The 23,581-nt window shown below is 36.4% G+C and overlaps 1 protein-coding gene across 2 annotated transcripts in view; it reads left to right on the plus strand.

The window, feature by feature from the left end:
* The window catches only part of ABHD18 (abhydrolase domain containing 18), a 76,323-nt gene extending 55,482 nt beyond the window's left edge, over positions 1 to 20,841 (plus strand). For both annotated transcript variants that reach the window (XM_036922947.2, XM_036922949.2), the window contains 6 exons: positions 9,319 to 9,457; positions 11,049 to 11,138; positions 11,796 to 11,897; positions 15,286 to 15,661; positions 16,111 to 16,273; positions 18,516 to 20,841. In XM_036922947.2, coding sequence (XP_036778842.2) covers positions 9,319 to 9,457; positions 11,049 to 11,138; positions 11,796 to 11,897; positions 15,286 to 15,661; positions 16,111 to 16,273; positions 18,516 to 18,567 — 922 coding nt within the window. In that variant the 3' untranslated portion in view covers positions 18,568 to 20,841. The remainder of the gene's footprint in view (positions 1 to 9,318; positions 9,458 to 11,048; positions 11,139 to 11,795; positions 11,898 to 15,285; positions 15,662 to 16,110; positions 16,274 to 18,515) is intronic.
* Positions 20,842 to 23,581: the final 2,740 nt, after the last annotated feature.

Genomic DNA, 23,581 nt, shown 5'->3' on the forward strand with positions numbered 1-23,581 from the left:
AAATAAAAGAGCAAACTAAGGTGGACTTCATAATTCAGTCTTCCCTAACAAGCCAAAATAAATCAGGAGAATTGTGTGATCATAAATAGAAAAGTGGAATGGAGATAAGAAACAAATATAATGACACTTGGACTATACTTTTATGATGAAGCATGAGTATGATATATTTTGACAAAGGATAGCAGAGTTTCCATAGAGAGAAACCCTGCCTTATAGACTCAGAGCTCTGAGAGGATATGGTATGTAGGACAGTGGATATAAGCTTTTAGGTAGCCAGAATTCTGTTTTTCACAACTTGTTATTCTTGTGGCACCTGCTTCTTTGCATGTAATTATTCTACATAGGCATATAATGAATAACTTTTTTGTTTTTTATTTTTATCATTAATCTGCATTTACATGAGGAACATTATGTTTACTAGGCTCCCCCCTTCACCAAGGCCCTCCAAACACCCCATTATAGTCACTGTCCATCAGCATACTAAGATGCTGTAAAATCACTACGTCTTCACTATGCTGCACAGCCTTCTCCATGCGCCCCCTATATTATACATGCTAATTGTAATGCCCCCTTTTTTTTCCCCACCCTTATCCCTCCCTTCCCACCCATCCTCCCCAGTCCCTTTCCCTTTCGTAACTGTTACTCCTTGGGTTCTGTGATTCTGCTGCTGTTTTGTTCCTTCAGTTTTTCTTTGTTCTTATACTCCACATATGAGTGAAATCATTTGATACTTGTCTTTCTCTGACTGGCTTATTTCACTGAGCATAATACCCTCTAGCTCCATCCATGTTGTTGCAAATGGTAGGATTTGTTTTCTTCTTAAGGCTGAATAATATTCCATTGTGTATATGTACCACATCTTCTTTATCCATTCATCTACTGATGGACACTTAGGTTGCTTCCATTTCTTGGCTATTGTAAATAGTGCTGCGATACACATAGGGTTGCATCTGTCTTTTTCAAACTGGAGTGCTGCATTCTTAGGGTAAATTCCTAGAAGTGGAATTTCTGGGTCAAATGGTATGTCTATTTTGAGCTTTTTGAGAACCTCCATACTGCTTTCCACAATGTTGAACTAATTTACATTCCCACCAGCAGTGTAGGAGGGTTCCCCTTTCTCCACATCGTCGCCAACATTTGTTGTTTGTCTTTTGGATGGTGGCGATCCTTACTGGTGTGAGGTGATATCTCATTGTGGTTTTAATTTGCATTTCTCTGATGACTAGCGATGTGGAGCATCTTTTCATGTGTCTGTTGGCCATCTGAATTTCTTCTTTGGAGAACTGCTGTTCAGCTCCTCTGCCCATTTTTTAATTGGATTATTTGCTTTTTGTTTGTTGAGGTGCATGAGCTCTTTATATATTTTGGATGTCAACCCTTTATCGGATCTGTCATTTATGAATATATTCTACCACACTTTAGGGTACATTTTTGTTCTATTGATGGTGTCCTTTGCTGTACAGAAGCTTTTTACTTTGATATAGTCCCACTTGTTCATTTTTGCTTTTGTTTCCCTTGCCCGGGGAGATATGTTCATGAAGAAGTCGCTCAGGTTTATGTCCAAGAGATTTTTGCCTGTTTTTTTCTAGGAGTTTTATGGTTTCATGACTTACATTCAGGTCTGTGATCCATTTCGAATTTACTTTTGTATATGGGGTTAGACAGTGATCCAGTTTCATTCTCTTACATGTAGCTGTCCAGTTTTGCCAGCACCATCTGTTGAAGAGACTGTCATTTCCCCACTGTATGTCCATGGCTCCTTTATCATATATTAATTGACCATATATGTTTGGGTTAATGTCTGGAGTTTCTATTCTGTTCCACTGGTCTGTGGCTCTGTTCTTGTGCCAGTACCAAATTGTCTTGATTACTGTGCTTTGTACTAGAGCTTGAAGTTGGGAAGCGAGATCCTCCCCACTTGATTCTTCCTTCTCAGGATTGCTTTGGCTATTTGTGGTCTTTGGTGTTTCCATATGAATTTTTGAACTGTTTGTTCCAGTTCGTTGAAGAATGTTGTTGGTAATTTGATAGGAGTTGCATCAAATCTATATATATTGCTTTGTGCAGGATGGCCATTTTGACGATATTAATTCTTCCTAGCCAAGAGCATGGGATGAGTTTCCATTTGCTAGTGTCCTCTTTAATTTCTCTTAAGAGTGTCTTATAGTTTTCAGGCTATAGGTCTTTCACTTCCTTGGTTAGGTTTATCCCTAGGTATTTTTTTCTTTTTGATGCAATTGTGAATGGAATTGTTTTTCTGATCTCTCTTTCTATTAGTTCATTGTTAGTGTATAGGAAAGCCACAGATTTCTGTGTGTTAATTTTGTATCCTGCAACTTGGCTCTATTCCAATTATCAGTTCTAGTAGTTTTGGAGTGCATCCTTTAGGGTATTTTATGTACAATATAATGTCATCTACAAACAGTGACAGTTTAACTTCTTCTTTACCAATCTGGATTCCTTGTATTTCTTTGTTTTGTCTGATTGCCATGGCTAGGACCTCCAGTATTATGTTGAATAACAGTGGGGAGAGTGGGCATCCCTGTCTTGTTCCCAATCTCAGTGGAAAAGCTTTCAGCTTCTCGCTGTTCAATATAATGTTGGCTGTGGGCTTATCATATATGGCCTTTATTATGTTGAGGTACTTGCCCTCTATACCCATTTTGCTGAGAGTTTTTATCATGAATGGATGTTGAATTTTGTTGAATGCTTTTTCAGCATCTATGGAGATGATCATGTGGTTTTTGTCTTTCTTTTTGTTTATGTGGTGGATGATGTTGATGGATTTTCAATGTTGTACCATCCTTGCATCCCTGGGATGAATCCCACTTGGTCATGGTGTATGATCCTTTTGATGTATTTTTGAATTCGGTTTGCTAATATTTTGTTGAGTATTTTTGCATCCACGTTCATCAGGGATATTGGTCTGTAATTTTCTTTTTTGGTGGGGTCTTTGCCTGGTTTGGATATTAGGGAACTGTTGGCTTCATAGAGTGAGTTTGGGAGTATTCCCTCCTCTTCTATTTTTTAGAAAACTTTAAGGAGGATAGGTATTAGGTTTTCACTAAATGTTTGATGAAATTCAGCAGTAAAGCCATCTGGTTCAGGAGTTCTGTTCTTAGGTAGTTTTTTGATTACCAGTTCAGTTTCGTTGCTGGTAATTGGTCTGTTCAGATTTTCTGTTTCTTCCTTGGTCAGCCTGGGAAGGTTTTTTCTAGAAAGTTCTCCATTTCTTCTAGGTTTGTTAGCATATAATTTGTCATAGTATTCTCTAATAATTCTTTCTATTTCTGTGGTGTCCGTAGTGATTTTTCCTTCCTCATTTCTGATTCTGTTACTGTGTTTAGACTCTTTTTTCTTGAAGTATATCTATTTCGTTTATTTTCTTGAAGAACCAGCTCTTGCTTTCATTGATTCTTTCTATTGTTTTATTCTTCTCAATTTTATTTATTTCTGCTCTAATCTTTATTATGTCCCTCCTTCTACTGACTTTGGGCCTCATTTGTTCTTCTTTTTCTAGTTTCATTAATTGTGATTTTAGACTGCTTATATGGGATTGTTCTTCTTTCCTGATGTAGGCCTGTATTGCAATATACTTTCCTCTTCGCTGGGTTCCACGGATTTTGTGGTGTTGACTTATTGTTGTCATTTTTCTCCATATATTGCTCGATCTCTGTTTTTATTTGGTCATTGATCCATTGGTTATTTAGGAGTATGTTGTGAAGCCTCCATGTGTTTGTGGGATTTTTCATTCTCTTTGCATAATTTATTTCTAGTTTCATACCTTTGTGGTCTGAGAAACTGGTTGGTATAATTTCAGTCTTTTTTAATATACTGAGGCTCTTTTTGTGGCCTAGTATATGATCTATTTTTGAAAATGTTTCATGTGCACTTGAGAAGAGTGTGTATTCTGCTGCTTTTGAGTGTAGAGTTCTATAGATGTCTGTTAGGTCCATCTGTTCTAATGTTTTGTTCAGTGACTCTGTCTCCTTACTTATTTTCTGTCTGGTTGATCTGTCCTTCAGAGTGAGTGGAGTTTTGAAGTCTCCTAGAATGAATGCATTGCATTCTATTTCCCCTTTTAATTCAATTAGTATTTGTTTCACATATATAGGTGCTCCTGTGTTGGGAGCATATATATTTATAATGGTTATATCTTCTTGTTGGATTGATCACTTTATCATTATGTAATGTCCTTCTTTGTCTCTTGTCACTTTCTTTGTTTTTAAGTCTATTTTGTCTGATATAGGTACTGCAACTCCTGCTTTTTTCTCCCTATTAGTTGCATGAAATATCTTTTTCCATCCCTTCACCTTTTTTTTTTTTTTTTGAGAGGGCATCTCTCATATTTATTGATCAAATGGTTGTTAACAACAATAAAATTCTGTATAGGGGACTCAATGCACAATCATTAATCCACCCCAAGCCTAATTCTCATCAGTCTCTGATCTTCTGAAGCATAACAAACAAGTTCTTACATGGTGAACAAATTCTTACATAGTGAATAAGTTCTTACATGGTGAACAGTACAAGGGCAGTCATCACAGAAACTTTTGGTTTTGATCACGCATTATGAACTATAAACAATCAGGTCAAATACGAATATTCGTTTGATTTTATACTTGATTCATATGTGAATCCCACATTTCTCCCTTATTATTATTATTATTATTATTTTTAATAAAATGCTGAAGTGGTAGGTAGATGCAAGATAAAGGTAGAAAACATAGTTTAGTGCTGTAAGAAAGCAAATGCAGATGATCAGGTGTGTGCCTATAGACTAAGTATTAGTCCAAGCTAGACAAGGGCAACAAAACATCCATGGATGCAGAAGATTTCTCTCAAAACAGGAGGGGGTGAGGTTCTAAGCCTCACCTCTGTTGATCCCCAATTTCTCACCTGATGGCCCCCCTGCGACTGTGCCTGTCTTAGGTTGTTCCTCCCTTGAGGAATCACCCGTCTCTGGCTAACCAGTCATCTTCCGGGGCCATACACCCTCCCTTCACTTTTAGTCTGTGCATGTCTGGGTTTAAAGTGAGTCTCTTGTAGGCAGCGTATAGATGGGTCTTGTTTTTTATCCATTCTATTACTTTGTGTCTTTTGATTGTTGCATTCAGTCCATTTACATTTAGGGTGATTATTGATAGGTATGTATTTATTGCCATTGCAGGCTTTAGATTTGTGGTTACCAAAGGTTCAAGATTAATTTCCTTACTATCTAAGAGTCTAACTTAATTCACTTAGTATGCTGTTACAAACATAGTCTAAAGGTTCTTTTCTGTTTCTCCTCCTTTTTCTTCCTTCTCCATTCTTTATATATTAAGTATCATATTCTTTACTCTTTGTCTATTCCTTGACTGACTTTGGGAATTGTTAATTTAATTTTGCATTTGCTTAGTAATTAGCTGTTCTACTTTCTTTACTGTTGTTTCATTATTTGTGGTGTCAGCTATTAGACCTTAGGAACACATCCATCTATCTACAGCAGTCCCTCCAAAATAGACTGTAGAGATGGTTTGTGGGAGGTAAATTCTCTCAGCTTTTGCTTATCTGGAAATTGTTTAATCCCTCCTTCAAATTTAAATGATAATCTTGATGGATAAAGTAATCTTGGTTCCAGGCCCTTCTGCTTCATTGCATTAAACACATCATGCCACTCCCGTCTGGCCTTTAAGGTTTCTGCTGAGATGTCTGATGTTTGCTTTATGGGCTTTCCTCTGCTTTTGATCTTATTTCTCTCTCTGGCTGCTTTTAACAGTCTGTCCTTGTCCTTGATCTTTGCCATTTTAATTACTATATGTCTTGGTGTTGTCTTCTTTGGGTCCCTTGTGTTGGGAGATCTGTGGATCTCCATGGCCTGAGAGACTGTCTCCTTTCTTAGACTGGGGATGTTTTTAGCAATTACCTCCTCAAAGATACTTTCTATCCCTTTCTCTCTCTTCTTCTTCTTGTACCCCTATAATGCAAATATTGTTCCATTTGGTTTGGTCACACAGTCCTCTCAGCATTCTTTCATTCTTACTGATCCTTTTTTGCCTCTATGCCTCAGGTTCTTTGTATTCCTCTTCTCTAGTTTCTATTTCATTTATCGTCTCCTCCACTGTATCCAGTCTACTTTTAATTCCCTCCATTGTGCTCTTCTACAATTGGCTCTCAGACCAGAATTCATTCCTGAGTTCTTGAATATCTTTCCGTACCTCCATGAGCATGTTAAATATTTTTATTTTGAACTCCTTTTCAGGAAGAGTCATGAGATCCATGTCATCTTTCTCCAGAGTTGTAGTAATTTTACTCTGGACCAGGTTCCTTTGGCATTTCATATTTGTATATGGCGCCCTCTAGTGTCCAAAAGCTCCACTCTCTGGAGCTGTTCAGCCCCTGAAGCAATGTTCGAGTCGCAGGGGTGTGGTATTGGTGCCTGGGGGGAGGAAAGAGCTGTTTCCTGCTTGCTGGCCACTCTGCCTGTCTCCACTGTCTGAACCAGGGGGCTGAGGACACAGGCATTAGCCTCTATGCCTTGCCTTTGCAGTTGCTATAGACAGGTCTTCCCTCTGGCTTGCCTAATGCCAGGGTGGGGTTTGACGGTTTGCAAGGCAGGTGCTGCTGGCCGGGAGAAAGCGCAAGTAGGCTGTCTATCATGGATGGGGTCCCTGGAGCTGTGTAGCCAGCCAGGGAGGTGCAGCTCCTGGAAATCGTGAAAGCTCCCAACCTGCTGGGCAGAGTGCACCCGGACAATTTTGTCTACCTGTCATTTCTCCTGAGCCATAAGCTCTGTGCAATCCTTGCCCCTTTAGCAGCCCTCCTGCTAAGGGCTTCCTTGTTAGGAAGTCTGTCAGACCGCCCACCTTTCCTTTGTCCAAGAGCAGCCAGATATGGATCCCTGCTTTCCACAAGCGGCCGGAATCTCAGTCTCTCCAGGAATTCTGCCTGTCCTAGCTTTCCAATCCCCCAATCACAAGAGTATCATGAAAGCACCAAGAAATGTAGGTTTGTGCTCCCAGAGCAGATCTCTGGAGTTACGTATTCAGCAGTCCCAGGCCTCCACTCCCTCCCTGCTCCATTTCTCTTCCTCCAGCCATGAGCTGGGGTGGGGGAAGGGCTTGGGTCCCACGGGCCACAGCTTTGGTACGTTACCCTGTTCCATGAGGTCTGCTCTTTTCTCCAGGTGTATGCAGCCAGGGACAGTCCTCCTTCCTGGTGCTCTTTCAGGATTAGTTGTATTAATCATATTTTTATATTACATGCAGTTTTAGGAGGAAGCCTCAGTCTCACCTCTCACACTGCCATCTTTAATCCTATGCCTGCAGGATGTAAAATTTAATACACAGAAACCTGTTGCATTGCTATACACTAATGATGAACTAGCAGAAAGAGAAATGAGGAAAACAATTCCATTCCCAATCGCATCTAAAAGAATAAAATACTTAGGAATAAACCTAACCAAGGAAGTGAAAGACCTATACTGTGAAAAATACAAGACACTCTTAAGAGAAATTAAAGAGGACCCTAATAAATGGAAATTCATCCCATGCTCTTGGCTAAGAAGAATTAATATTGTCAAAATGGCCATCCTACCTAAAGCAATCTACACATCAATGCAATCCCTATCAAAATACCTACAGCATTTTTCAACTGGAACAAATAGTTCTAAAATTCATATGGAACCACAAAAGACCTCTAATAGCCAAAGCATTTCTGAGAAGGAAGAATAAAGCTGGAGGGATTATGTTCCCCAATTTTAAGCTCTACTACAAAGTCACAGTAATCAAGACAATTTGGTACTGGCACAAGAACAGACCCAGAGACCAATGGAACAGACTAGAGGGCCCTGATATAAACCCAATCATATTTGGTCAATTAATATATGATAAAGAAGCCATGGATATACAATGGGGAAATGACAGCCTCTTCAACAGCTGTTGTTGGCAAAACTGGACAGCTACATGTAGGAGAATGAAACTGGATTACTGTCTATGTGCACAAAAGTAAACTCAAAATGGTTCAAAGACCTGAATGTAATTCATGAAACCATAAAACTCTTAGAAGAAAACATAAGCAAAACTGTCTTGAATATAAACATGAGCAACTTCTTTGTGAACATATCTCCCTGGGCAAGGGAAACAAATGCAAAAATGAACAAGTGGGAGTATATCAAACTAAAAAGCTTCTGTACAACAAAATACACCATCAGAACAAAAAGGTATCCTACAGTATAGGAGAATATATTCATAAATGATACATGTCATAAGGGGTTGGCATCCAAAATATACAAAGAGCTCACACACCTCTACACCCAAAAAGCAAATAACCCTGTTAAAAAATGTGCAGAGAATCTGAACAGACATTTCTCCAAAGAAGAAATTCAGATGGTTAACAGACACATGAAAAGATGCTCCACATCACTAATCATCAGGGAAATGCAAATTAAAACCACAATGAGATATCACCTCACACCTGTCAGGACAGTGACCACCCAAAAGACAAACAGCAGCATATGTTGGCGAGGATGTGGAGAAAGGGTAACCCTCCTATACTGCTGGTGGGAATGTGAATTAGTTCAACCATTGTGGAAAGCAATATGGAGGTTCCTTTAAAAACCACAAATAGAAATACCATTTGACCCAGCAATTCCACTCCTAGGAATGTACCCTAAGAATACAGGAGCCCAGTTTGACATATGCACCCCTATGTTTATTGCAGCACTATTTACAGTAGCCAAGAAATGGAAGCAACCTAAATGTCCATCAGTAGATGAATGGGTAAAGGAGATGTGGTGCATATACACAATGGAATATTATTCAGCCATAAGAAGAAAACAAATCCTACCATTTGTAACAACAAAGATGGAGCTAGAGGGTATTATGCTCATTGAAATATGCCAGGCAGAGAAAGAGAAGTATCAGATGATTTCACTCATCTATGGAGTATAAGAACAAAGCAAAAACAAGGAACAAAACAGCAGCAGACTCACAGAACCCAAGAATGGACTAACAGTTTCCAAAGGGAAAGGGACTGGGGAGGATGGGTGGGAAGGGAGGGATAAGGGGAAAAAGGTTCATTACCATTAGCATACATAATGTAGGTGGGTGGTGGGCAAAGGGAAGGCAGTGTAACACAGAGAAGACAAGTAGTGATTCTGTAGCACCTTTCTTCGCTGAATGACAATGACTGTAATTGGGTATGTGGTGGAGACTTGATAATGGAGGAATCTAGTAACCATAATGTTACTCATGTAATTGTATATTAATGATACAATAATAAAAAATGTATATATACATATAAAACAAATAATTTTCTCTTTTATTTTTGTGAGGCTAGAAGGTCCAGCTTGAAAAATGTATCTGACCTGTTTGTGATGGGAGGAGCTCTTGTTTTAGAATCTGCAGCCCTCTTGCACTGGCTAGAGAGGGAGGGCTATGGGCCTCTAGGAATGACTGGAATATCCATGGGAGGACACGTAAGCCTTTTCATTTCAACTGATATTTAATTGTGCTTATGTTTATAAGGTTTAGAGAATCTATAATTTTTTTATAAATTCATTATAGATATAGAATTAACTTTCGTTTTGATGTAAGCAAAAATGCTAATTCTAAACTTTCATTCCAATCATGTAATTTTTTGTGTGTGATTTATGTGGACATTGATCGTACTACTTGCTCTGTAGGTATAGTTCACATATTGGATTTCATATTTTATTAGAAGTTGATCATGAAAGTTAACTTTTTGATTCCCAAATAAAAATGCCTTATTTTGCTGTTAAATTGGTAAAGACAGTTAATTTGGAAAATACTTTTATCTCTTTTTTTCTATCCCAGTACCACTAAACTATTTCACCTATTTCTTCTAGAGTGTACCACAAATACACTCTTAATTGGTTTCTCTGTTTCTAGTCTTTTCTCTCATTACTCTTTTTCTTAATAGTTTTTCTGCACAACATAACTAGAGTGATATTCCTAAATCTGATCTCGGGTCTCCCGTGCTTAAAACCTGCTAACAGCTCACTGTTGCACTAGGTTCTACATAAGCCACGTGCTACAGTCCCTCTGTTGCCCCCTCATTTCCTCTCATCTAGCCAAATAACAGCTTGTCTTCTGGTTCCAGTTTAGAGCTTACTTCCTATGAGAAGCTATTCCTGACTTCCAGCCTTACCACAGGCTATACTCCATTTCTTACTGCTACTAATTTCACCATACTGTGATTACTTGTTTAGTGGTCTGTTTCTGCATGAAGCAGTAGCTTCAATGAGCACTAGTAATATGTTCTGGTTCAGTACCTGGATATATTTAGTCACTCAGAACTTATAAAAACATACAATATATATTTAAAATAAAAATTTTAGAGAAACATATATCTATTATATAAATATATAATTATGCCAAATGTACCATATTGATCAGCCAAACAAGTATATTGGCTGTTCCTTTTCCAGACCTATTGCTTTCTCACCTTGCCTTTGATTACATTGTCTTCTTTATATGGAAAACTAGGCCCTATCTTTCATTTCCCCTAGAACAGTCAACTATTGCATGAACCTTCTCTGATTCCTCTAGCTAAAAATAATTTTCTTTTCTCTAAATACACACATTATTTTCAATCAGTTATATAATCTGCTTTGCAGTTTATATTCTTGGCACCAAATTTTTGTCACTTTCAGTCAGCCTCAAAGGTCTGAGGTTTTATAGTTGTGATTTTGCTATACCTGAGCTGCTTTGGCAATGAGTGTGCTTAGCCCCCCGCTCAGCCTGTGTCTCATCATGTTTGCTCTAGACTTACCCAGGAGAGAGTAGCTCTCTCTCAAGGGTCTTGAAGTTACTTAAAAATTTCTAATATACTTTACTGCTTTCTAAGGGGTTATATGTAGTTGTTGAATTTATGATTTGGGGAGTTTGAAGAAGTTGCTAGATGTTCTCACAATGTTTAGAGATTTTGTATTCATGTCTTACTTCACCAGCTAGTATGCAAAGGACTTCTTACTATTAAACATTTTGTATTTTAATAAATAGAAAATTTAAACAGAAGCTCTCTAACTGACTGTTAACATATTACAGATGGCTTCCTTAGCAGTATCCAACTGGCCTAAGCCTATGCCATTGATTCCTTGTCTGTCTTGGTCCACAGCATCTGGGGTCTTCACTACGGTAATTTAATTACAATTAATATTTAGATAGCTATATATAATTAAGGTAATTGTTTGAGGGGTTCCCGAAACCACCCCCAGGTTTGGTAATTCACTAGAAGGAATCATAGGACTCAGGATATAGTCATAATACCTTTTACAGCAAAAAGGATACAACACAAAATCAGCAAAGGGAAAGGGCACACAAGGCAAAGTCCAGAGGAAAGCAGGCACAGGCTTCCGATGGAGTCCCACAGAATGTGTTTAATTCCTCCAGCAATGAGTTGCGACAATATGTGCAAAGTCTTATCAATCAGTGAAGCTTGTTTGAGCCTAGGAGTCTAGGTTTTTATCAGAGGTCAGTCACTAAGGCACCCCTTCTGCCTAGTATGTAACAAAATTCCAGACAGAAAGAAGGTGGTCAGCAGAACCTACATTGTTTGTACAAGCAGTTTAGGCACAGTGACCCAGTTTATCATTTAGAAAGTTTCATATAGGGATGAAGAACTGTTTACTAGTTAAGTTCCCAGACTCTAGTCAAGGGCTGACCTTATAAGCAGGCCTTTCTAAAGATAAGAAATCTCAAGCCTGCTGATAACTCTTTTCTGCTTAGTGATAAAAATAAAATTATTGGAGAAAATGCTTTATGGTATGATTTTATCTTAATTTGTTATTTTAGGGTGTACTGAGCAAGTCAATTAATTGGAGGGAGCTGGAAAAGCAGTATTATACACAAACAGTTTATGAAGAAGAAATTATTCACATGCTTGAATATTGTGGAGTAAGTATTTTGAATATCTGCATAACATTGGGGGAAAGTTGATTGTGTTTAATGATTCAAGTTTTTTAGAATCACAAGTAATTTTAAAAGCGGTGCTAATTTTTTGCTTTTTAAGATTATTCATTTTAAATACAGATACAGAAAACCATGCAAAGCAAATGTATGGCTTACTAATTTATTAAATGGCAAACACATTTGTAATAGGTCAAGAATAAACCAGCTCAGAACTGACTACCCAACCCAGAAACCAGTTCCATATGTCCTTATCAAAAAGCATCCCCCACTATTAATCATTATCTTGGTTTTTATTGTAATTACTAATTACTGTCTTTAAAATAATTTTTTTCTTCTAAGGTACATCTCTAGACACTACACTTCTGTAAATTGATGTGTCTTTTACTCTGTAAGTTCCCTTCCATCCCTTTCTTCCCCTTAACAATTTATCTGTTGAAGAACTTGGCCTCTTTGCCTATAGAGTTTCTCACAGTCTGGGTTTTCTGATCGCATTCTCTTGGCACAGTTTAGCACCACCCTCCATGCACTGTATTGCCTGCACTTGGCAACTAGGTCTAGAGACTTGATTAAGCTGAGTTTTTATTTCTTTGGTAAGAGTGTAGGATGCATATAATGTTTGATTGTCTCTTTTGTGATGGAAGTTTCAATTGATGCTTTACGCCTATTTCTATTAGTTGAAGGTTACAAAGTGATGATATTCTATCACTTATTTTTCATTTATTACTTTGAATACTTTTATAAAAAGGCACTACTCATCTACTATTCGGTTACCTAGTGGTTCAGTTCATACAGGAAACACAGGGTAAGTGCTTGATTCTTTCCCTTAATTTAACAGTGTCAAGATAATGAATTGGTTCCCTATTAGTCTCCTGAGGTGACCAATTCCTTTAATGAAGTTTATTTTCTTTGCATGAATTAAAAAACTTTGCATATTCAGTTTGAAAGTTACTGAGAGTCTTAAGAAATCTCAGAATATAATCATCCTACTATCAATGAGGACTTTCTTTTTAAAATTCTATCACTGTAAACCTCACTCTTATAAAGTAGATCAATCTTGCATAGCCTCAAAGAGTAGTTAATTACTTGCCTAGCAACTTTATTTGAAAATAGCTCTACTTGCTAGTTACTTCCTTGGGTTCCATAATACCTATAATCAAAAAAGATACCTGTGTTTGAGAGCTTATAAGAAAATCTAACATTCATTTTTTTTTTTAAATAATTATTTTTTATTGAAGGGTAGTTGACGCACAGTATTACATTACATTAGTTTCAAGTATACAACACAGTGGTAGAACATTTATATACATAATTCTAGGTTCCAGCTATCACCCTACCAAGCTGTTACAATATCTTGACTTTATTCCTTATAACATTCATTTTTTAAAAGGGAGGTTCATAAATTTTGGTCATTTGAAATGTCATCATATTCTTACCCAGCAGTGCTTTTCTGCCTCTGATTCTTGTTGGTTGTATATGAGTCTCCTCTGTCTCAGTTAGAGCTAATGAATATTCAGTAATGAATATACCAAGAAATGTCAAGAGGGCTTCTTTCTTTTTTTGTTTTAAAAACCATGTTTTCCCAATTAAAAGAAGTTAAATTTCTTGGTGTATCACTCTACATAATTCTAGGATACTTTGATCTTACATTCCTCTTGTTACTAAATTTCCTTTCCCTTTTATATTTCTGTGATCTGGATGACTTTAATGATTTGTTCTGTTAACCACGTTGTTGGTTTTGTTTTGTTTCTCCCCCTTGCCTTCAACCAATTTTTCATTCTTCCATTTTTAAAATAAATTGTATGGTCATATAGTTCAAGCATCAAAAAGTATAAAAAGATATATAATGAAATGATTCCTTCCCGTTCCCAGTTTGCCTACATTCTATCTCAACAAATAACCCATTATATTATTTTTAATATCTTAAGGAAGTTTTCAAATCAATAGAAACACAAATTGTTTCTATTCTTGCAGCTTCTTTTATGGACTATACACAAATGTTTCCTTTTTCATTTTTACTGCTGCACAATAGTCTATATATGGATGGTTGTACCGTGATTTATTAACTAGTATCCTGTTGAGGGCATTGTTGTTTCTCATCACAAACAGTGCTGCAGTGGGTAACTTTGTATTCAAATCATGTCACAAGTGAAAATTCCTAGAAATGTTGGTGCCAAGTGGAAGGGTATAATGCATTTGTAATGTGGTTAGGTTTTGTCTAATTCTAGTTGTGTCAGTTTCACTATCAGCAGAAATATGTGTTTGTTTCCCCATAAATTCACATATTTCCTGTGTTATCAAATTTCCAGGTTTTGTTTTTTTCTTTTTTTTTTTTTTGCGAGCCTGATAGTGAAAATTGCTAGAGTTTTTATTTAATTGTAAGTAAAACTGAATGCATTTAAAATTTAGGAGTGATTGTATTTCCTTTTCTGTTACCTTCTGTTCATTTTTTCCTGTTGTGGTTTTGGGTTCTGTATTCACATCTAGCTCTTAATAAATTAAAACAATTAGCTCTTTGCCATGTAGGTTGCAAATATGTTTTCCCAGGCTGTCATTTTTTTTTCTTTTGACTGTGTATTTTTACTTAAATTATGTTGTATTTACGAGTCCTTAAACTTAGTATATACTTTTCAGATTTAAATAGGCAATGTTTTTCCATGATAATTTTTAATTCTTCTTAGTTCAACCTGGTAAAGGGATTTTGGCATAGCTGTTGTATTATTGCCAGGATACACTCATAAGACTTATGGAAGTTCTAAGGTTAAGGCAGATCATAGATTTAAAAATTTTGGCAATAAAAATATACAGACTAAATGATACCCATTACTGTTTAAAAGGAAATATTGAGCAGTGAAGTATGTCATTTATCTTAGTCTTCAGTTAAAATTTGACATATCTTTTCTCTTTTTATTTTAATTGTGGTAAAATACACACAACATAAAATTTACCATTTCAACCATGTTTAAGTGTATAGTTCAGTGATATTAAATACATTCACATTGTTTTGCAGCCATCACCTCCCATCACCACCATCCATTTCTAGAACTTTTTCACATTCCTAAACTGAAACTCTGTACCCATTACAATAACTTTCCACTCCCTCCTCCTCCTCCCAGCTCCTGGCAATTGCCATTCTACTTTCTGTCTCTGAATTTGACTGCCCTGCTCATAAAATTGCAGTCATACAATATTTGTCCTTTTGTGTCTAGCTTATTCATTTAGCATAATGTGTTAAAGTTCATCCATGTTGTAGCATGTGTCAGAATTTTACTCCCGGTAAGACTGAATAATAATCCATTAATGGACATTTGTGGTTTTGTTTTACAAAATTGTTAAATAAAACCCTATTAAATGTTGTTTTCTTTCACATATTTAGACAGATTCTTTCAAAATGGGACAAGAGTTCATGAAACACTTCCCTATCAGTGCAGACAAGCTAACTAACCTCAATCTGGTTTCTAGAACTTTAAATTTAGACATGACAGACCAAGTCATGTCCCAAAAACCTAGTGAGTGCCAGGAATCTAGTAAAACATCTATCAGTGCCACATCAGGACTCTTGTTGCAAGATACCTCTAAGATGGATTGCTTCAATCAAACACTATCAACAAACAGAAGTAGTTATACAAATTGCAATCCTCAATCATACCACCTACTCAGAAAAGAACAAAGAAGAAACAATCTTCAGAAAGAATCTTTAATCTTTATGAAAGGAGTCATGGATGAATGTACTCATGTAGCAAATTTCTCAGGTAATAATTTTTATATGAAATTGAGAATATTTCCTGATGTGTAAGTAGTTGTGAGGTATTTTAAGGATGCTTTACAAGATAATTTCATATTTTCACGGGTATATTTATTGTTGACTCTACAATGTGTTTTCCAAGATAAGCTGGTGATTTAAATGTATCATATTTTATCCATGAAAGTCTAAAACCTTCTTATTAATTAATTAGTTCATTAAAAACAGTGGATTTTGTATTTTTTTTGGAATATTCATCCCATTGTATTGGAGATAAATATTATGATATTTTGATATATTATAATTGATTTTTACATAACCAGAAAGAATTTTAGTTTGACAAATGTTTCACTTAATAAATTGTAAGGCATATTTTCTTTTCTAATACTGCAATATTTATAAAAAGTCTTAGGACTTTTTAAAGTATATATGTTGCATTTGTTTAAATCCTCTACCTAGTTCCAGTTGACCCAAGCCTCATTATAGTAGTTCAAGCCAAAGAAGATGCCTATATTCCACGAACTGGAGTTCGAAGTCTACAAGAAATTTGGCCTGGTTGTGAAATCCGTTATTTAGAAGGAGGTCATATTAGTGCTTATCTTTTTAAACAAGGACTCTTCAGGTAAGATGATTGGTCTCAACAGGTGTCTGTTTACTTATTGTTTGTTTTTTGGATTTTTTTGGCCTTGATAGATATAAAAGATTGGGTATTTTTATTGTATGGTTTATCCTCTTATTTCCTCCCTGCCTCCCTTAGTTCTTACATTGTGGTACTCTTTCCTATCTCGTCCTCTTATGCTCTTTTTCTTCTAGAGAATTAGGGAAGTAGCATAAGATAGGCATGCTTTATTGTGTGGTTTACTCTCTTAAAATATATGGCCAGGTGTTTCAGGGTGTGGGGAGAAACACCAGAGTTTGAAAAACTTGCTTTAAATTTAGTTCATCCTGAGTTTTTCACTCCACTCTGTTCTCTCAGAATGGCCTGAGCATCTGTAAAATAGTCTAGCAGTGTTTTTCCATAGCAAATGAATATTGAGAGTTAAATGAGAAGTGAAATTTTGGTTTTAAAATATTGGTTTTAATGTTGATAACCTATGCAATTCCAGTATTTGTTAGCACTGATAAAGACTTTTAGGCTGTAACTCTAGTTTTTTTGATATCCCGCATTATTTCTGCTCTATTAAAATTTAATAGTACAAAGTGTCATTGGAATATATTTATCATTTATGATTAAATAAATTCACATCAAGTGCTTAGATTAGTGCACTGTGCACAATTAGTGTTTCAAAAGTGCCAGCTGCATAGCTGTATAATAGAATTGTGTGGGCTATATGTTTGACACATTTCAGCTGTTTTAAATCTAAGAAAGAATTCTTTATATAGTGTTACTTAGTTCAACTTATAGATGTCACCTTTTTAAGGTTAGACTAATTCTTCAAGACTGTAATGTCTTGATGCATTACAGTAAACCTTTTTAGAATATGATCTTTTAAAAAATATTCGTTCAGCATTTGAGTGCCTTTTAGTGAGTGAGCAGACTACCTACCTCTGGGACAGCAAAATTAAAACAAACAAAAATTGTGATTTAAATGTAACTTAGGGTTGCTCGAGAATAATCTAAAGTTCTGTTCTATATGGGAATGCAGAGCACCCACATTCTTGCTTTAGTAAATAGGTATCAAATTTCTTTCACTCTTCTATGTATCCTAATGGGAGTGTGGCTAAGAGGCATTAGGAAGAATAGATATCATCAAAATCAGCTGGGGAGGGGTTGGGGTGGGTGGGTGGGTGGGTGAAGGTAATAAAGAGGCACAAAATCTCAATCATAATATAAATTAGTCACAGGTATGAAAATACAGCATAGTGACTATAGTCAATAATTCTGTAACATCTGTGTTGACAGTAACTACAGTACTTGAGGTGAGCATTTATAATGTAGATAACTTGAATCACTGTTGTGTATTTGAAACCAATATAATATTGTATATGAACTATACTTCAATAACAAAATAAAAAATAAGCTAAGGTTAAAAATTTTTTAAAGAGATAAAATCTCAAAAGTGCTAATTTGAAGACATCATTTGAGGAAGAGATAAATATTAGCTATTACCCTGTGCCAGGTGCTAGAGCAATTGCTTCATGTGTTATTATCCCCTTTACACAGAAATACAGGGAACAAAAAAGATTAAATAACTTGCTCAGATGGAGGCACTACTAAGTTATTTGGCCTCGCCTACTCCCTGCCAGTCTCTTCAAAACCTAACAGTTTAGATAACATTGAAATAGTATAATTTTTTAAAATTTTATCTCTTCATTCACTAGTGATAGGTAAAACAAAAACAAACCACCCCTTTATTTGCTCTGGTTTGTGTTAATTAGAACTGATTAATAATACAAGTGAATCATATCCAAATGATTAAAAAGGCACATGTATGCCTTTCCTCCTCTTACCATGTACATAAGCCCAGACTGCATCAAGCAGTAAAAGAATTCAGATTCATTCTACCTAAGCAAGTACCCAGGACTAACTGGGGAAGCAATCGCCCAGGAAACAGATCTCAAGGCTCTTTCCCTCTCACCTGCATTTAACTATTGTAGTCTTATCTGTCTTCAGAACAAAATCTCTTTATGTGTTTACCAAAATGTAAATGTCCATCATCAGTTGGAAGTACATTTGAGGTTTTCCAATAGTGGTGAAGTTACATGGATCTAAAACCCCCACCCTAGTTGCCTGCCTCTTTCACAGCTATTTTGAGAGGAGGTCAGGTTGCAAGCCACAGGAAATTTTGGAAATAACTTAAAAGTACTGTCTGCCCCCCTTTTTTGTTTTTTACTTACAGTTTTTCTTTCATATTTAATTTTAGACGAGCTATCTATGATGCATTTGAACGCTTCCTCCATAAATATGCTAACTAATTGAATCATTGTATATAAGCAGTATGACTATCATGTTTCTTACTAAAGGATTTTGATCCTTTCATGATGCGAAGAACAAAAAGAACACTGTGTATCTGCTATCAATTTTCTCTGGAATTCAGTGTTACAGATCAGTCATCTAGAGTCTTTAAACAGATTTGAATAATTTTAACCAATATTTGGATGGAATAATGTTGAAGTATTTTGTTATTGTTTTGTGGGAATCCCATTTACTCAATCTAGTCTTTTAATATTTATGAAAACATAATTTTTAATTATGAATAATTTATTAATTTAAAATAAATTTATTCATAGATAATCCATTGCTTTTTAAAGAACTGCTATATCAATAAGTTTGTAATACATCTGCCTGTATTGTATATCCTTACATAGTATTTCTACTATTGACTTGAGAAACATGTTTATTTCTTTTTTGGATCCATTATGAATTTATAATCTTATTTTCAATTTTAATTTTCTGCCATGGAAATACTTACATGTAAAATGAGTGTTAACTTTGAGTTCTAAAAAATCCCAATTGCTTCACACTTACATGCTGTTAATAATTAAAATGAACGTGAGAATGCAGATAAGTGTATAGAGTTTGCTATACCATAAAACTTTGCCAAATATTAGGTTAGAAATAAATGCCAGACCTATTTCTCCTATGTAGCAAGTTTCATTTCATGAAGAAGAAATCATGAAAGACGTTTTGTATTAATTGATAGACACTATGTCTTAACATTTTCTGGCATACCTACTCTGGGTTTGCTAAACATCTAACTTTATGTCAAGTACTTAACTGCTTTGACTTTTTAATTTCATGAATGAGTGGCCACATATGAAATTGATTTGTCCCATATAAGTGTTGTCTTACAGAAACAATATACTAACTATTAACTTTTTTAAATGGAAATTTATATGGCTAGATTTGGTGCTTTCTTTTATATTAAACTTCTCAAGGGAGATCTAAAATGTTTTTAAAAAGTAGAAAATATCTTTGGGTATTGTTTTAAGGTTTGGAATTAATGTATTTAAGTTTTATTTGTTTGAAATCTGTATTATCTATGGTTTGTTTTAAAATATATTCCTAGTCTAGTGATGATACTTGAATTGTAATGTGCCTTTGTGTAACCTTTTTAAAGATTTCTATTTGTTACTCTAATGCCTCCATCACCTTAATTTTTAAAAACTGTTTAAAATTATTAATGTGAAGTTATTGATGATATACAAAATTGTAAATTCTGTAAAACTGCTTTGGTTTAACAAACCAACATGGTCACAGCCATTTGAGCTCTAGCAATTTTGCATATTCAGACTAGAACCTTTACTTTGAACTGAAAGTATAAAATCTACTAAAGTTCTTCAATACAATACTCTTTAAAGATAAAGTAAAACATATTGTCAATTGAATTACAAGTATTTTCTTAGATAAATAGTGAGGTGATATGATTGAACACTTTCTGAATAATGTCTTTAGTAAAACAAATACTTTTCAGATAAGTATGTCTTACTAAGCAATAATATACTGTGATATGACTTTCTATTGGTACAAGAGATTTCATTTCAATTCTTAGACATAATGAATTTTTCCCAAAAAGTGAAAAAAGGTATTTTTAAAATTTCATCTTTAACCATATGTTTTAAGAAGATATCCAAGGAACTTCCTAAATCAATTAAATAAAAGTACAAAATACCTTTTCTTAAAGTTTTTTTAATCCACTTCCCTCAAAATAGTGACTAATGCTTCACACACACACACACAAAATATTCAAAGAAGTGCTGTCTGCCATTTTGAGGACTGGGTACATAAACTGCTAGAAATTCATTTCAGTCAGTGCTGTAAACTGGCAGTCAGTACAGGCCAACTTCACCCACAACTGTTTTTATTCAGTGTAAATAATATTTCAAATTATTTTGAATTTTAAAAAAGTCTTTAGATTGGGTGTGCATCCCCCAGTTTCCCACAGTCCTCTGAACCCCCTCATATCAGACTACTTTACAACTTTGTGTGTCCTACCTAGCCCTGAAAACATCTGAGTTTAAGAAGACCCCTGATTTAGATCTGTGGTTTTAGAGTTTCTGAGTTTCACCATTTGCTAATGTAATTACTATGAAGTCACTTAAGCATATGCATTTTAGATTGTTTCTTATGAATGTAATTTTTAATATGGTGCTTTCTCTTGTAAAGACTATTGAATTATCACTGTAACAAATTTTTTAATAATTTCCAAATATTTTATATTTCACAATAAAAGTTTATCTAAAAAGTTATTTTTTATGTCCACAAAGTATTATTCTAAATACAGAAAACACATGTCACATTTGATTAATGTATCCAAACTTGAACTAAATATGTGTCCTTCCTTAGTAATATTATGACCCAAACAAGGTAAGGCAGAAGTAAGCAAGGGAGGCTCTGACAGAATAGTATCTTACAGGAGCCAAATTCTCCCTCCATATATGTGTGATCTCAGGGAAACCAGCATTCTAGAGAACATAGTTTTCAGAATGTTATATAACTCTTTTGGATGTGATTACATTTACACAGTACATATACTTCAGACAATTAAACTAGAGATAAGAGCTTAACTAGGGGACTCGGTTGGACTGGGAATGGGAGTCCTAGGCAGAGGCTTCTATAGAAACTGGGTTTGGAAATGAAAGGTTATGGCAGAAAAGACAAAGGGAAGAGGTACATTTTAACCATTTTGCAGGACTAGAATAATCTAGCTCTAGGAATACTCTTATGGGAAGAATCCTAGGAAACCAATGATTGTATAAAGGTCAATCATTTTTAACTAGAGAACAGTTTTAATTAGAAAATGTTCAGGAGGGTTACTCATGATGGTGGAATAGGAAGGCAAGACAGAAACGTCCTCCCACACTCAACCAAGAAAGCAACTACAGCAAATACAACCAACCCTGAAAACAACCTGAAGACTGCAGAACAGAGCACCTCACCTGGTGAAGAAGAGAAGACCACAGAAAAGTGAAAAGTGGCAGAACCATGATCCAGCAGGACCCAAGCCCATCCCCCATCCCAGCCCACAGGCGAGAGGAATAGAGAAGTGATGGGATAGGCACCCAGGAATTCTGCACACTTGGCCCTGGAGATCTGCTCTGAGAAAATGAGTCCACATTACTTTGGGTTCTGGTGGTTAGTGGGACTGGACACCAGGGATAGTTGTAGCACTCTGGGAGGCTGAGAAACCAGCCACCTATGGAAGGCAGGCAAGCTTTGCTGATCCTGCTGCAACCCAAAACAGAGGCAGCAGTTTGAAAGACTTGTCAGCAGTGGGAGGGGAGCCAGATGACTGAGGGTTTGATAGAGCTATCTCTGCAGGAGAAAAGGCAGGTGGACAAAACCTCCACTGCCCTCCCTAAGCCCAAAAGGTTGGGCGCTTGGGAGCCCCAGATGCTCCAGCCCTCTCACTGGTGGCTCAGCCCCAAGGCACTTCCCTGTGACCCTCTGATGGGCCAGCCCACTCAACTGAGCAGCATTGAACTTTGCTGCCTGACAGGCAGAGGGAGAACCTCCCAGCTTTTATGGTCCTGTTTCAGCCCAATTGGAGAGGCACCTACAGGAGCCAGCCCTAAGAGCTCCTTATTCTACCTCTTCCTCTAACAGGGTCTCTGCCCTACAACTAGCTGCCTCCAAAGCTGCTGTTAGGGCTTCCCACCACATGGCTCACTGCCACTGCTGAGGGCCCCTGCACTCCACAACCAGGCAACCTACCACCACCACAAACCTGTGCACCCTGCTATTGCAAAACTCACCATGTAATGACCCCACCCACTCCATTAACAGCCCCACCGCTGCTGCAGGGCAGACGGGTGACCCACCCACAACAATCCTAGAGGAATCCCCTGCTCTGATCACAAAGGGCCAGCTGAGGCAAACTTTGTGACAAGCCACTGCAGAAAGACAAAAAGGAGACCCTGCCTATTGCCCACCAACACTGCCCATTGCCCACCAACACAACGATGGGGGCTCTACAGCAAAGGATAACCAGGCACTGGAGAGGAAAGAGTATTGAGCTGCTGGGCACCACAGGACACTTTCTTTAAGTCATTACCCTCTAGACCAGAAAGTCTATCAGCTATAGCTAATACAAAGGAAGAAACACAGAAACTCTGACAAAATGAGGAGGCAGAGGAATATGTCCCAAATTAAACTACAGGACAGGACACCAGAAAAAAAGACTAAATGAAATGGAAATCATCAATCTTCTTGATAAGGATTTCAAAATAAACCCACAGTTATAAATACGCTCACTGATCTCTAGAAATGTATTAATGATCTCAGAGAGGACTTCAACAGAGGTACAAGACCTGAAAATTACAGTAACAAATGAAACACATAATGCTGGGAATGATTAATAAATACACTGCTGCAAATAGAGGAAACAGTGAGATGGAAATTAAGAGAACAGGAACACAATGAAGCTGAGGAGCAGAGAGAACAAAAGGATCTCTAGGAATACAAGAATAGTAAGAGAGCTGTGTGACCAATCCAAATGAAACAATATTCACATAAGAGACAGTACCAGAAGGAGAAGAGAGAGACAATGGGATTGAAAGTCTCTGAGGAAATAATTGTTGAAAAGGTCCACAATCTGGGGAAAGAAATAGAAGCAAAGGCCATGGAAGCACAGAGGATGCCTAACAAAAGGAACCCCAGGAAGACAACACCAAGACATAATTAAAATGGTAAAGATTGAGGATAAGAGAGTATAGAAAGTAGCCAGAGAGAGAAAAAAGATTACTTACAAGGGAAACCCCACCAGGCTATCAGCATACTTATCAGCAGAAACTTTACAGGCCAAAAGGGAGTGGCATGAAATATTTAATGTACTGAAACAGAAGGACCTTCAACCAAGTATCCTCTACCCAGCAAGATTATTACTCTAATTTGAAGGAGAGATTAAACATTTCCTAGACAAATGAAAACTCAAGGAATTTATAACAGCCAAACCAGCAGTACAGGATATATTAAAAAGACTGCTATAGA

Source organism: Manis pentadactyla, chromosome 5 (assembly GCF_030020395.1).
Source record: "Manis pentadactyla isolate mManPen7 chromosome 5, mManPen7.hap1, whole genome shotgun sequence".
In the NCBI taxonomy this organism is placed as follows: Eukaryota; Metazoa; Chordata; class Mammalia; order Pholidota; family Manidae; genus Manis; species Manis pentadactyla.